The 15,848-nt window shown below is 37.3% G+C and overlaps 1 protein-coding gene across 2 annotated transcripts in view; it reads right to left on the bottom strand.

The window, feature by feature from the left end:
• The window catches only part of fig4a (FIG4 phosphoinositide 5-phosphatase a), a 54,844-nt gene that overhangs the window by 27,232 nt on the left and 11,764 nt on the right, over positions 1-15,848 (bottom strand). For both annotated transcript variants that reach the window (XM_046873837.1, XM_046873836.1), the window contains exons 7-15: positions 13,318-13,484; positions 11,569-11,697; positions 9,476-9,576; positions 8,352-8,514; positions 5,806-5,903; positions 3,500-3,633; positions 2,316-2,432; positions 1,809-1,854; positions 369-517 (exon numbers count right to left, since the gene is read on the bottom strand). In XM_046873837.1, coding sequence (XP_046729793.1) covers positions 369-517; positions 1,809-1,854; positions 2,316-2,432; positions 3,500-3,633; positions 5,806-5,903; positions 8,352-8,514; positions 9,476-9,576; positions 11,569-11,697; positions 13,318-13,484 — 1,104 coding nt within the window. The remainder of the gene's footprint in view (positions 1-368; positions 518-1,808; positions 1,855-2,315; positions 2,433-3,499; positions 3,634-5,805; positions 5,904-8,351; positions 8,515-9,475; positions 9,577-11,568; positions 11,698-13,317; positions 13,485-15,848) is intronic.

Below are 15,848 nucleotides of genomic sequence, written 5' to 3'. Positions count from 1 at the left end.
CTGTGTTCTGAGCTGCACGGCATCAGGAGAAAAGATTCACCGATGGTGATTTTTAAACGCACGGCGATGCCAAAAGATAAACTCCCGAGAGAAATTGTTGTGAAAGGAAGGAGGAAGACAGTGAACAATGACTTACTTGGTAGGCTACTGTTTAGATACAAGCCGTGTAACAGACACTGTCTTTCATTAAAGCCTGTGTAAAGTTCATTAGTTTCAGTGTAGACACCTGCGGCTTATAGACAGGTGCGGCTTATTTATGTTCTTATTTAAAAATCTTGTGTGGCTTATATTTGGGTGCGCTTAATAGTCCGGAAATTACGGTATATCATTATAAAACTTTGAAATAAAGGCTTGGCGTTAAATTTTACCTGACGCAGTCCGTGTCAAACTGTAACTTGGGCTTGTCAATCATCCCGAGGGCATAAAGCTGATAGGCCAGAGCGCATTTTCCCACCATGAACTGGGCGGTGTTGGTGCGATCCAAGCAGTCCACACAATTAGTCCTCAAAACTCCAGTCTGTAAAGTAACGTGAAGAGATAAACGATTTGTACGAACAGCACAACACAATAGATTACTGGCAAAAGCATGTACTTTTCTCAGAATCCTACAAATCCATCTTTTAAAAGTAAGAATTCGTAACAATGAGCATTTCGTTGTCCTCAGAATGACAAGTTGTTTTGTCATTGTTTACAAACAAGATTGTCAAAGTTTTAGAGTAATATGACAGAGCATGGATTTCCTCATTCAAGAGATTTACTTTTGACCTATTTTAGAGTACTAGTTGCTCATTGGTTGATCTGGCGTATGCTTCCTTTCCTTAATGACATTCAAGATTCATTTGCACAATTCGTCAGTTCAAGACACATTTACAAAAAAGAAGTTGAACAGAATTTTTTGCTTGACAGATTCTGACAACTGGTTGAACTATTTCCCATTAAAAGACTTATGCAATGAACTGATGAAATATTTTGAATGTTCAGGTGAGGACCAGTATAATATATTTTGATCAACATGACAAACAACTGATGATGTAGGAAACAGCAGATAATTGTACCCAATCTATCAAATGAATGTACCAAAGCATTTGCCTTTTTTTATTATTTTTTTAAATACAAAGCAAAGAGAATTGCTTTTATGATGTGCACAAGTGACTATATGATTTGGAGGTTGAACAAGAGCAACTGAGGAAAAACTTCAAAAGGAACGGAATTAATATTTATATGAGGATTAAAGGGCCATGCTCAAGGGCCCAGCAGTGGCAAATTGGTGGTGCTGGGATTTGAATTCATAACCTTTTCAATCAGAATTCCAACATCCTAACTATTGAGCTACTAGATAAGCTTTTGTGGCATTTATTTAGAGTACATCGGTTTGGTAACACACAGAAAGTAATAAAAAATTAAGTAAAAAATTATTTCGCTGCACCAATTTCCCGCACTTGTTCCGGTCGCATTTCTTTTCCGTGCATCGATAAATGAATAAATCCAAAAAAATTTGGATTTTCTACATTTTATATATAAATAAATGAATAATTTGAGACCTAAGATTTGGCAACCCTGGGACGTCGGAAATTGTTTGAGAGCTTGTTTAGAATCCATCGGCATTAGTTATTGATATGTAGTCATATGGTAATATATTATGCACATTTCCTGGTCCTCAGAAAAACACTGGCTTGCATGAAATTAGTCTGTGATGAAAAACAAGGTTGGGGATTATAGACGCTGGATTATATAATAGATCGCATGTGGAGATACCGGCAATCCAGGCCAGTTAAGAGTTGTGTTTGTGTGTGTAAGCATGAGTTCACCTGGATTCTACCATGAGCAGTAACCAGTCCTCCCAAATCGCCCCATCTGTGTATAGAGACAATGATGGTTTTGATGATACACATTTTGCTAATCCACTCAACTCAAGATCTTAAAGGAAACATACACACAGTGTTAAGCATATTATATAAAATTGCAAATATCATGTTATTGTACATTATATTGTATTGTTAAAAAGCAGTGCTGAGCAGAAACCGGGTCATCTCAGGCATCGTGAAAGCCTGATAGGCTCTTTTATATCCCATTCTCTTTCATATGTCGATTTCAAAGAGCTCTCAGCGAACCGTGGGCTTGCTGCTGTGAAACGGATGATGCATAGGTAATAAAGGACTTGTCCCCACAAAATGGTCCAGTTCTGAATAAATAAATAATGAAGACCTTTCATTCGGATACTTTACTTTATCTCGAGACATTGACAGGAGAAGTTTAAAACTACGGAGGAGTGAAAGTACAGTGCGGGACAGGATTCGAGAGTTTCTTGTCCTTACCTGTCGTCAGGCCGTAACATGTGACAGTGGAAATCGGATCGGTTGACGAAGAAGCCGGTCCTTTTTACTACGTTCTCAGCGATCATACTCAAGCGGTCCAGGACGTTACACAGTTTACTGCAAGTGGAGATGAGAAAGTTACTCAGAAAACCGTGAACAATGAAGAAGACTATTCAAATTATAGGGGAAAAAAAACATGGTGGACATTTGGTGAAGCAGGCAACAGTGGACATTTTATAAAGTGTACAGTTAAGTAAAAAAGTCCCCGTAATGTCGATTTTAGAATCGAGTTACAGCATGTCCTGCATTCTAGAATATAATGCAAAGGACATGATTTTTCTTTTACATTTAAATTTAAATCTTTAAAATTACTATTTTTATTTCTTCATTTTGTTCTAAAAGTATCCAAATCCCAAATCAACTGCACTGGCATTGATATTTTCTCATATGGATACACTGTTTTTCATACAGATACTCTCTCCCTTTTAGATACTCATTTCCATTTCATTGTTTAATGTTCATTTTTTTCCCAACAAAGCAAAATATTAAACAATATATACAAAACCACATTCATAAGACATACATTTCAAACTGTCGGAAAAGGAGTGGGATGAAGGCGAAAGCTTACAATTTACCCACCTGATATACAAATCTAGAGCGTTCCAGTATCTTTAATAAACTGCATCGATATCGTCATATTTTAGACATTCCATACAAGGTAACAAATCCACAATGAATTAAACACCAAACAAAATACACTCTCACTCGTACTGTAGATACTCTCTCATGGCTATAAGCTATCATGGATACTCTCGCATGGATACTCCAATATATATTCTTACATGAATGGACTCTTTCTAAAAGAGACTCTCGCATGGATACTCTCCCATGGACACTTTCTATTAGATACTCTCCCATGGACACTTTCTAATAGATACTCTCGCAAAGATACTCTCGCATGGACACTTTCTAATAGATACTCTCACATGGATGCTCTACATTTACATTACATTAGCGGCATTTAGCAGACGCCCTTATCCGGAGCGACGTACAAAAATGCTTTGAGTCTCTAATAATGAATAAATCTACACTGGTACACCAGATTACAAACTTAATATAAATATATCGCATGGATACTCTCGCATATATACTCTCTCACACGAAGCTGCAGAGCTATAACACACCTCTTGGTATAGCGAGCCATGTCCCAGGCAATGTAATCGATGCAGTGCTCCGGGGGAAGAAACTGATTGAGGTTGATGATGGCTGGGAAGAGCTCCTCACTCAGGATTTTTTCATGTTTCCTCTTCTCTCGCTTCTGTGGAATTTCAGCGACAGGTCATCAACATGACAGCATGGAATTAAGACGCATTCTATATCACTGAATCTTTCCAGACAATGGCATTATCGTTCAATGGGTCTAAAAGCTCCAAAATCCTGTTTTTTAATTTGACATTTTTTTTTAATATAAATTCAATTCAATTACTTGAAATTGGTGCACAATCACATTCAATGGAAATATACATCCTGGTAATGCAGAACACTTTGCAGAAAGTTCCAGCTTAAAGACATTCCTGCAAATAATAATAATAATGAAAACCTCTTTCAGTGTAGGCCACACCCCCTGTGTGCTAACAATGTAACGGTACACATATTCGTCCCAAACCATTTCATACGGGCCTTTGAGTTCAGTGCACGTGTGCCGACAGCAATTGTCGTGCAGAAAGTAATTAAAATATTGAAAAAATTCTGCACAAACGTATTAAACTGAGGACCACAAGTTTGTTTAGTCTCCGTCTCGCAATTTTATTATTTTACGATTAACATGAAAAGATATACAACAATGCTAGTGGTATAAAAAACAAACTAGAGTTAGCGCAGTGTCACTATGGCTACCCGTTCCATAAACTCGGAAATACGATTTGTAGTGCGTCGAAATAATCCGCAAAATCGTTACCACTTCCAGTGTTTTTACGACAATCTAGCGAAATGGATTCTTTTGCGTTTAATATCCAGCTTCAAGAATTTCTATTTAAATCCCGACAATTCCACATATGGAAAAAGTGAATAAATAAAGGATGTTTGAAAGTCTGCTGAAATAAGTAGAACAGTCAAGTAAATCATATTTTTAGAAAATTAAATATTAAAAAAAATTAAATTAAATAAATAAATAAAAACACACTTGTATGGACATCTGTATTAACCAAACTATAATTTTTTTTTATTATTTAATTTTATTTAATCAATTTAATTTGCGCCGATTTAAACGGTTACTCGATTTCATCAATATAATAAAATGTGTGTTGAAATAATTAAATGCATTCTATTTAATTTTTAGCAGTTTTATTTTTTAATAAAATATTATAAAATATTATTTGATATATTATTATTTTTTTTTAATTAAACTGTTGATGTTCACAAATGTAGTAGTAATAAACTGAGTTAATTAAATAAATAAAAAGCAATTTTCTGTTTTGCATTTCTTCCCCCCAACTGTACTGAAATCGAACCTAACCCAAAACCGTAAATCCCAAAACCGTAAACCCCAAAAACCTAATCCCTCATCAGTGTTTCAGATGCGTTCTAGAACAGGATTAATACACATACAGAATTTATCTGGAAACCTCCTCCAGTGCAATGTATATCCCTGATCCTCCATAGTGTTGTAGAGTCTTTGTGTCTTAGAGTCTTAGAATTCAATAAACGCTATCCATGGTACTTACAAATACTACACAGTGGAGCAAAGCACTGACTTGAAAACACACACACACACACACACACACACACACACACACACACACACACACACACACACACACACTTGTATTAATAGCTCTGGGGACTGAACTGTTACAGTAGGGACATTTTATGTCCACCACAAAGAAACCTAGAAATCGTGTAATACACCTGAATGTACAAAAAAGACAAGAAAAACAAAGGTGAATGTGCCAATTTTGGCCGTGTGCTTTCATCTTAAAACAAACACACACACACACACACACACACACACACACACACACACACACACACACACACACACACACACACACAGACATTTCTAAAGGCTTGCATGCTTTCTGTGGGCTTTTTTATGCATTGGGCAAAAGGACTTTGTCCACTGGGGATACTCATCAGAGGCACATGGCCAACATGTGAACTGGTGTGTGTGTGTGTGTCTGTGTGTGTGTGTAACCAGCAGCAATTATTCCCTTGTTCCTTCAACCCTGTGAGTTACAACGTGAGCGATGACAAATCCAAGAAGTGGTTTTACACCAAAGCGCGAACGTCTGTTTGAATATCGCTGTCTCGCAGGCTGATCCTATAAACGTATCAGTGTGTCCGTGTACCCCAATTACTCAGCCCTGTCAATGCACCAATAATGGAAGATACCCTCAAGCACAGAGACTGTACGAGCCCTTTGATAAAACAGAGGAAAAAAAAACAAAGAGGGTACGAGTGCTAGGAAGACGAGATGTAATAAAAGATGCACCTTGACGAGGTTGAGGATGATGATCGGAGAACCGAAGCGCTGCAGCATCTGGTCAAAGTGAAGCGCCGCGACATGGGCGTACGGGTCGGCCTGGTCCACTGGAAGAGACAGATCCAAATTAGAAAAAAAAAAAAAATGAATAAATGGATGAGAGCAGGGTTTTTTTTTTTTTTTTGAGTCAAATCTGATCATTTCTGATCATGTTGATGAATGGATTGTATTCTTAAGATTAAAAAAAAAACGTCTAGTGTGTGTTTTGATTCAATTAAATTGTATAGCGCTTTCAAAAATGGGCATTGTTCCAAAGCAGCTTTAATTAGCTGTAATGCGGGAAGCATGAGACAAATAACCACCAGACACGATGCCCTGCATTAAAATTGCGAATTATAACTGCTTAGAACATGGTCATTTCCCAGTATTAACAATTACAAGCTGGCGGTGATGTCTGCAGTGCAAAACTGACTGAATGGATGACATTTCCATTAACCTAGATTTCTCCTCTGAACTGTAGACAGTAAGGGGATCAGATTTGCCTCTATTTGAATTTGAATAAACTGTTATATGTGCAGCGTATCTAACAATGCTAACAATGGAGCTGTTGGAGTTCGCCCGTAACGCCATTTTTTCGTTATATCTCTGATTTTCTTCTCCAGTCCACCTTCATTTTATGTCCCAACACTCGTGCTACAAGTAGTAGACACTCCCCTGTCTGCATCAATGCAACTGAAGTAGAGTGTGTCTCCAGCGTTACGTTTCTGGATCTCTAAAGATCTGTCCTTGCAAGGACAACACGTCCCCACCAAAGGAGATCTGAACTAGCTTCTAGCATCTTTTTCACAGTGTACACAAAAAAAGTGTCATCATCAAACATGTCCAACAGCCTCGTTTGACATTTTTCCCTTTTATATATCCAGTAATGGCTTATATTAGGAGCATAATGAAAAGAAAGGAAGACGGGATTATCGGAGAAAGAGAAAAAGGTATTCAAGGTCTGAGGCGAGAATGCACCAGGAGGTGGGTAGCTAGTGTACCGGGTTTGGGGGACATGCTGTGTGCTGGTGTGTAAATGCATTCTAAGCATCACTCTGTTCAGGAGAGAAGATGGAAATTGGGAGGAAGGGATAAGAGGATTACTGGTGCCACATCGTAACACCTGTATCACACAGACACATGTACACAACCAACAAAATTTCAAATGAGGGTGGCGAAACTATTTCCAACTATTTCCTACCCTAGTGGGCCGCAGTAGGCACTTGTAGGGGTGGTACGATTTACCAATTCTCATCTGTGCAAATGTTAAGGATGTAATGCTTCGGTTTTTAATAGTGTGCATCGGACAAACACAAGTGGCTGTATCATTTCTATCACATGGAAAATAGATTAACATGGCAGAGGTAGAGCTGCATCTTGCTTGTGAAAGAGAATTCTAAAAGAGAGGAAAGAAAATTGATGATTTGCTGTCTGTCTAAATCAAAGACTTACTGAACTGCAGAACTTCATATTTTTCCCATTGCATCGCATTGCGTTGAATCAACTAGAAATTGGATCGCACTGCATCGTAAAAGGGGTCAATCGTATCGCATCGTATCAGTAGCTGCTTCGCATGTATCGTAGGTTATGCATCAAAATGTGAATCGCATCGGCCTCAGTTATGGTGATGCACATCCTTAAGCACTTGCAGTTCCATTTCAGACCACTAGGCCAAAATAATCAATTATAAGCTTATAGTTGTAAAATCTTACCATTTTTTTTATTTTTTATTATTTCTCATGGAATTTAAAATAGGAAACTTATGAAAATTAATATTCAATGACAGTTCATATAGTACAAAATGCTGCAAAATAATTACATAAAATAATTTGTTAATTTGCTAAATTTTAATAACCAATTATCTCTTACATTTGTACTATACGTCTTGGAAACTATGTCACAGTTCGTCTGGTGAATTTGATGTTTTTTTTTTAGCTGCAAAATGCTTTCATAACATTTTTTAGACCTGAAAATGGTCCGTTATGTAATATGTTGCTTTACCAACATTCAAGAAATTTTCCTGCAATTTGCTCTGCTTTTGTTGCTAGAAAATATAAACTGTTGTTGTGCTGACCCGACAATACAGAAAATAAACACAAAATAAATAAATAAATAAAAAATCAAAGATTTTTGGCCTTTGTGTGACAAAGAAAAAAAAGCTTTTCCTTTCATCGCTCATGATGAAGCATTCATGTATCAGCCATTCTTTTATATAAAAAAAAGATAACTTTTTATGCTACAAAGATGCAGCGGAACCTGAGATTTAGACATAATTCAGACATATTAATTAGAAAACCTATTGGTTTAGTCAAGCCTTTTGTGAATAGTTGTTTTTAGGAGTGTTTGAAGGAGCGTTCTTTCGAGTTCGTTGAAGGTGGAATGGTTGGTTGCCATATATCCCAGAAAACCCTCATGTCTGTGCTTCCTTTTGGCCCCCCCTTTAATTTATAATGTCATAGGCAGTCGTTTACAGTGTCACCGTATTATCTGATACCGATACTGGGCAAAGCACTTACATCTTATGGGGGGTTTGGGCATCATGGTGGAGATGTCCTGAGACCAGTAGAGAGGCACGGAGCCTCGGACCTGCACGTATGAGGAGTAGCTGCCTGCTGTGAACGACATTACTGAAGCATCGTGGATGATCTGCTCAGTCTCCACTTCGTTCGCCACGTCACCCTTTAAACAGATACAGGCACATACACACAAACAATTATGCTTAAGAATGACCACGTATGCTGTGAAAGGATTCTAGGAGAAGTTTGTCTTGACTCTGAAATCTGGGTTCATATTTTGGGTCTAGAAACAAATCAAATAAATTAAAAGGTTTTCTTTCTCAGTCCAAAAAAAAAGAGTCAATTTCAGAAATACCATTGTGAAAAATCAAGCGATTTTATTGAGCTGAAATGTTAACTACCGCAATTGTTTGAGCAATTTTAGAACAACTAGCAACCCTAGTCTCTAGAATTCTCCCAATTCTCCTATAAGACATAAAATCTAGTATAACGTTTGAAGATCTCTTGAAGACTTGGAGAAAAAGTATTTAAAGAGGCTTGTCACATATACACTACAGCACAGTGAAATTCTTTCTTTGCATATAACATCATGTTAGGAAGTTGGAATCAGATTACAGGGTCAGCCATTAAACAGCACCCCTGAAGCAGAAAAGGTTTAAGGCCTTGCTTAAGGGTCACACAACAGCAGCTTTGGAGATACTGGGGCTTGAAACTGATGTCAGATCAGTAACCCAGTGCCTTAACCACTGATCTACTGCATTTAATGTTAAATCCAATTATTTTGGTATTGTTCATGTGTTAACCTCGCAGCAGAGGTGATCAGTTACTCAACTAAAATAATACAGTGGTAAGTTTCATGATTCGATGAACCTCCACAGCAAAATAACCCCCCTAAGAAACCCATTAACATTCCAATGTCTTGTGAATCTTGTGAAGACCTTTTTATGCATTTTTCTAGAAATTTCAAAGATTTCTAGTAATGTAAAACATGTATATTTAAATTTTCAAAATAATATTAATAATCATTCTTAAGAAATCTGCAGATCCAATTGTTTCCAATGATTTTGTAACTATGCTCTTAAACGGGGCGCCAGTCATTCACGAGTTGGCTGTGAAACGTGTACCTCACAGTTGGCTCCCCTCTTCAAGAAGCGAGTCCCAGCAAAACGGCTGGACCTTCGTGCAATCAGAGTGACGTAAACCGGCCGGCCGTAGATCAACAATTCTGAAACCCAGAGTTAAGTGCATACACTTGCATGTAAGCTTTGGACATAGGTCCTGGGAAACCGCAGATCCTTCTCAGATCATTTAGCTTGTGCGAGTTTTCGAATTTGGTTCCCTGGTAATCACTGTGACACCATCCAATCATGAGAGTCGATAAGGTCATGTATGCGGAAGAGGGTGGAAAACATTTGTGTGTATTGTTGAGATTGGAATGGCCGGACATCAATATAAATGGCCATGACTGTAAAGCAATAGCTTGTCTGGCTACCTGGTCATCAATATGAATGCCAAATCAATAGCCCCAAACATGTATAACAAAAGCCTTTAATGGTCAGCTATTCATTTCTATGCAGACTGTATGAATAATGTATGAATTGTCACCTGAGTTTAGCAGGTGGCTCTCAAACAGGGGAAGCGAGAAAAGGATCAGACATAGTCTCAGATAAATGTTGGTAGGAATCTCATTTGTCATGAAAATCTTCATAAAATTTTAAATATAAACTCAGGAGACATGTGGCTTTCAACCAAGTACTTTTCTCACTTATATATAACCTTCTCTACCAATCAACAGTACAAATAGCATTTCTGGGTCATGAATAAACATTTGCAGTTGACCAAATCAATATCTGAGTGAACCCAATTTTTCTGGGTAATTCCCTTTTCCTCACCCTTATCTAGTCATATGCTAAGTTCTACCTACCAAAAAGCTCTCACCTTACAACAGATACCAAAGTAAACCCAGCAAAGATGCATCATTCGGATCTGCTGCTCACGCTGCATTGGAGGATGATGTAATACACTTGCTATCAGCCCTCTTCCACATACATGAGCCCACAGATACTAAGGATTGGTTGGAGTCATGGTGTTTGACAGGTGTAACAATGCATGTCTTGTTTTAAATTGGTTCTAAGCAAATCATATGGTTGATTGTAAGAGTTAAAAATGGAAAATACGAACAATTTCTGTAATGACAAATTGATGCGACTACAGAATATACGGTCTAAAAAGATTAATCTAACCTAAAAAAATACATGCTATTTTAACATTTTTTACCCCGCTGATTAAATTCTGGCAACGTCTGAAGATTTCAGACTCAACATGTGATCCGGATGTAATGAGTTTTCAGATTTTTTTCAGAACGCGTAACCGAAGAGGACGGAAAATGGGCATCTAAAGGCCTCATTACTAACATTTCTCTCGAATCCTTGCTTTGTAACCTGTAAAGCCTCAAACATAAATATGTTTATTTACTGAAAAAAAAAATCCCGATCACTTTGAACCTTGGCCCCTGTCCACTATGTTAACGCCATTGAGAACATGCATACGCATATGCACATGAGTACATTAGAATATGCAAAACGGCATATGAATAAACAACAAAAACATTGTGATTCGGCTCGATTTCACTCCGGAGGATTTTAATCTCTTTAGAGGAGCGGTCACGCTATGTTTATTTCACAATGTTTCGCCTCGCTCCGTATGACTGACGAGTGGCACAAAATCAACGAGGAAAAAAAAATAATAATAAATATATTGCGAAGATGATTTTTAAAGTGTTACTGGTGGTCTAAGGGGTCACATTTCAGGTAAAAAAATTCCTATTTTATGGTTTAGTTGATATTTTATGGGCAGCCTGGTGCACAATACAGTACATTTTAACAAAAAATAAAATAAGAAAAAGAGTGTTAACTTGGAGGCTAAGAATGGACCTCACGTGTCTGCAGAAAAAAGGGGCGGGCTCGAATAGATGCAAAAAAAACCCCACCAAGGACTTTGGGGGGAAAAAAAAACAAACAAAAAGAACAGCTCATAAAAGAGACCAAAAAGAAAAAGGAAGGTCAAAGGGAGTGTTGTAAAAGCCAAGAAATAGTTACTATAATTATAAATTCGAGGTCGATTCATTCAAGAATTCCACATTTTAAATAAATCAGGTACACACACACACACACACACACACACACACACACACACACACACACACGTGTAAGGATACTGGACTGGCCGCAGAATCCATGGATGATATACAGGAGCCAGTCAGGATGCACCATGTCCTTAACTTTCTCCAGCAGACGACCGTTCCACACGTATTTAGCATAAGGTTCGTTCCTCAAGCCGTGCACCACTGGAAGAAAGACGCAATCGGATAGAATCAGAAGATCGGAACATTTTAGTGAATCTCGTTCATCAAAACGAATCTTTTTTTGAGTCATTTAGTTCATTTTGGGAATTTTTTTTCACTAAGCAGATCCTCCGATACATCTACATACCAACTTTAACTATAGTTCTAATGATGGAAATAGGACAAACGGAGTTTAGGACAAATTTTGATAAACAGAATGAGTAGCTTCACCTCTCATATCTTCTAGTCCGTGTCTTTAGTTCTTTTGTTATGTGACTGCAATAATTATTGGAACAATAATGTCGAGGTTCAGACAGAAAGAAATAAAGTTCTATTGCACTGTGTGTTTGGGAGTCATGTGACAAATGAACGAACGACTCAGATGAGATGGCTCATGGGGTAAACTACTCAATTCCATTTCCTGTACATAATCTACTGAGATCTTGCGATGCTTTGCTCATGTACGTCCGTTAGAAAGTGAACGAATCACTCTTTCAGACGATTCGAGTCACATTAAAGACTCGTTCAAAATCGTTCATGAACAACCCATCACTAATGATGAGTACATTTGCGCTTTTGGAACATCCGATTCCACATTGAGTCCCCATTTGCTGTATAAACCCCCAACTCTTCTTGAAAGATGTTCTAGATTTTGGAGTGTTATTGTAGAGATTTGCCTGATATTCCTTCAACCACAAGTACTAAAGCCAAGTACTAATGTAGGTGAGGTGAGGAGGTCTGTGTTGTTGTTCCAAGTCATCCAAAAGGGGTTGAGATCAGAGCTCTACAGTGGGAGATCTTCCAATCCAAAAAACATGAAAAGCATATCTTCATAGAGAAGCTTTTGAGCAGGTTTGGGGCTCAGTTTGGAGGAGAACCACAAATGGCTGGACAAAACAATACTTTTGTCCCTAATGTATATTTGCATGGAGAAACTAGATGAATTCTCAATAGCAGCTTGGACAATAGTGCAGTATAAATGTTTAGACCATTGGTCCTTCAAAGAGCATTAAAAGAGCATTATTACCATTATAATGACTATATTTAATCATTGCAATTGAAATAAAAACATTATCTTACTTATGCATATGGTTGGTGAATGAAATGAATAAAGAATTAGGTTATGTTAATAACCAGAGGGCGAGCGATGGATTTTAGCGATAACGATAGCTAGGTTGGATCCTACTTGCCGATAACCGGTTTATCAATCAATGGAAAAATTGAATGTTTATAAAAATTGATAAACATATATGATACTCCATGTAAAATAGTGCTGAACTTTATAACAAAATAAAAAACCAGTACTGAATCATGAAAATATGCTAAAAGAATTTTTTTTTTATTATATTCATGAAGAAATATAATTAGATATTCAATCAATTATAAATAATAAAGATAATATAGCTAATAAGATCATATATAATATAAACAGCATATGGTGTCAGTGATTCACCCCTAGAGGCCGCTCTTGTAATGACAGCGGACCGGAAAAACTATGGATTCTTGACGATATTTCCAGCAATCAACTATCAGTGCCTTGAACTTTATTAATAACTAAGGAAAATTTCAGTTTGAAAACCAACCTTCATTAATAAATTAAAATATGAAATGAGTAAAACAAACCTTGCGTAGGAAGGCCTTCATCCTCGAAGATGTCAAAACTGTCCTGTTTGTTGGTGGTGGTGCTGCTGCTGCTGGTGGAGAGGAGCTCCTCATTTTCTCCACAATCATAGGGCGTTTGAAGAAGCGTCATGTTGTACTGCAGAGAGTGGCTCAGGTCATAGCTGTAACTATGGGTCAAGAAGATACGAACGTCAGAGGAGATACATAAGGAGGTGAGATGCAGCTCATGTGAGGATAAATGCAGGTGGTCAAATCAGTCCAATTTCAGTCAAGTTGGCATTGGCACATGATTTATTTCAATATAATTAATTACTAGCACCGCTGCTGCTCCCGAGAGTCATATAGAATACAGATTAACATGGCAGAGGTAGAGGTGCAACTTCCTGGAGACAGAACAGGATAAGAACGTTTGGTTTTATTTATTCTTTCTTTTCTGGCACTACAAAGGCCTGTGTATGAAAGAGGCTGTGTTTTAGAAGTCAGATAGCACTTAAGTAAACTGATGATTTGCTGTCTGTCTGAACCAAAGAAATAAAAGTAAACTATCTGTACCATATTGAATTGCAGAACATCATTTATTTTTCCTTTAAATCGCATTGTGTTGAATTTAGGCCTGCAACAACTAATCTAAAAAAAATAATAATCGATAATGAAATTCGTTATCGTTTAGTTGGACTGTGTTTTAGGGCTAAGTAAACACAGCCGCTTGTGAAATGACGATGAGTGCATGGTCAACAACAGCAGGAAAAAGTGCCAAGTCATCCAAGGCATGGAAGCGTTTTATATTAAACACAACAAAAGAAGAGCGTAACCTGCAAGCGATGCAAAGCGGAGCTTGTGTGGGATGAAAGTACCACAGTGATGCACAAGCGTGCGAAAAAGAAAACACCGGTGTCAAGGATGAAGGTAAAACATCAGCACAGTGAGCAAAAACTGTAGCGTTTAATGTTTAATGTTCGTTTGTTACTTCAGGAAAGTCTTACTGGATCTGTCCTGTCGTGACTCGCGAGCATCAAGTCGCACAATCGGCTCGCTCGTGAAATTGATGGATTCAAGTCTAAAAGCAGCAAATTACAGCAGCAGGTACTTTTTCAGTCATTGTTGTGGTTTTCCGCAAATGATTATGTATTTGTACACAATGCATATTTTTCCTTTTTTTTCCGTTTCATTCTCTTTTTTATAGCATTTGTCCACTACAGCAGAAAACTTCCATTTTCCAAACCTGATTTACTGCGGCTTTAATATACGTTCGAATGGTCGTTTTCAATGTTTGTAGATTTATATATCAATTAATTATTATTTTAAACAATAAAAAAAATTAGTATAATTTCATAATGCTTATATCTTATATATATCTAATATATAACAAAATAATATTTGAAAAATATCAAAATAATGTATTCTATTTTATATATATTTTTTTAAAGTATGGTTGTCGACTTGCCTTCTGCGAAATACAATCCAAATGTTAATTTACACAAACTGCTTCATCTTTCATACTCAAACGCTGTTTTTTTATGTTTGTTTTTTTAAAGAAAGAAACGCCTCAGCATGAGTCAAAATGAAACAAACTCATTATGTGGCTTTTGCATTTTTAAAGTACACTTATATACATAAATTATTAGCATTTTATATAGTTATAATAAGCAAAATACCGGTATTATGTAATACACACATTTTAGAATATGTCCATGAATAAATGAATAGATGCTGAATATGTATGTGTTTCAGCACAGACTCTCTTGGTGTCAAACGTGTAAGCGTTAGGAATGCAGGTGAGGACCCAAGTGCTGGTCTTTAAAATTCAAAGACAATCACGGGATCCAATGACGTGAGTCGAGGTGCAGGAAAAGGTCAGGTGATTTGAGCTGGAAACATGATTAAACTAACAATCAAAAATCAAAGGCTCGGTAATGACTGAAGAACACCAGCACAGGACGTATACTTTGCAACGTGATGGTGCTTATATTGTATTAAGTGTGATGTTTATTAATTATGAGTTCAAGTGAGGTCAATCAATGATTTAAAAAAAAATATATATATATATATATATTTCAATGCTACCACCCCTATTCTTCGCTTGATTTGCTTTTCCACCAAATGCAGAACAGTTCACAGTTTTGCTGAGTCTCCAAAATGCATTTGGTCCTGTATTATTAGAAATGGTGGCCTGGCTATGATTACCCTTCAATCTGCTTCTTCCTTCCGACCCGAGTTTTTTTTTTCCCCCAGCTCCTTCAGAGTCATCCCTGGCTTCTTAGTTGTTGCTGTGACTGATTTGCCCTTCTTACACGGTCACTGACTTTTGGTAGACGGCCTCCTCCAGACACAATCACAGTGCCAATTCCATTTTTAAATAATGGAGCCAGCTGTACTTGACATTTACATGTCACACTCATGCTATTACACACACCTCGGTATAAATCACTACACAACCCTATTTCAAAAAATGACAAATTTATCTGGCAGATGCAGTCACACAGGGGTCTCGAAACTATAACTGGTGGAGAGGCATTTTACTGCCTATCAAC

The sequence above is a fragment of the Silurus meridionalis genome, chromosome 18 (genome assembly GCF_014805685.1).
Source record: "Silurus meridionalis isolate SWU-2019-XX chromosome 18, ASM1480568v1, whole genome shotgun sequence".
Lineage (NCBI taxonomy): Eukaryota > Metazoa > Chordata > Actinopteri > Siluriformes > Siluridae > Silurus > Silurus meridionalis.
This window is presented reverse-complemented; position numbering and strand designations above follow the sequence as displayed.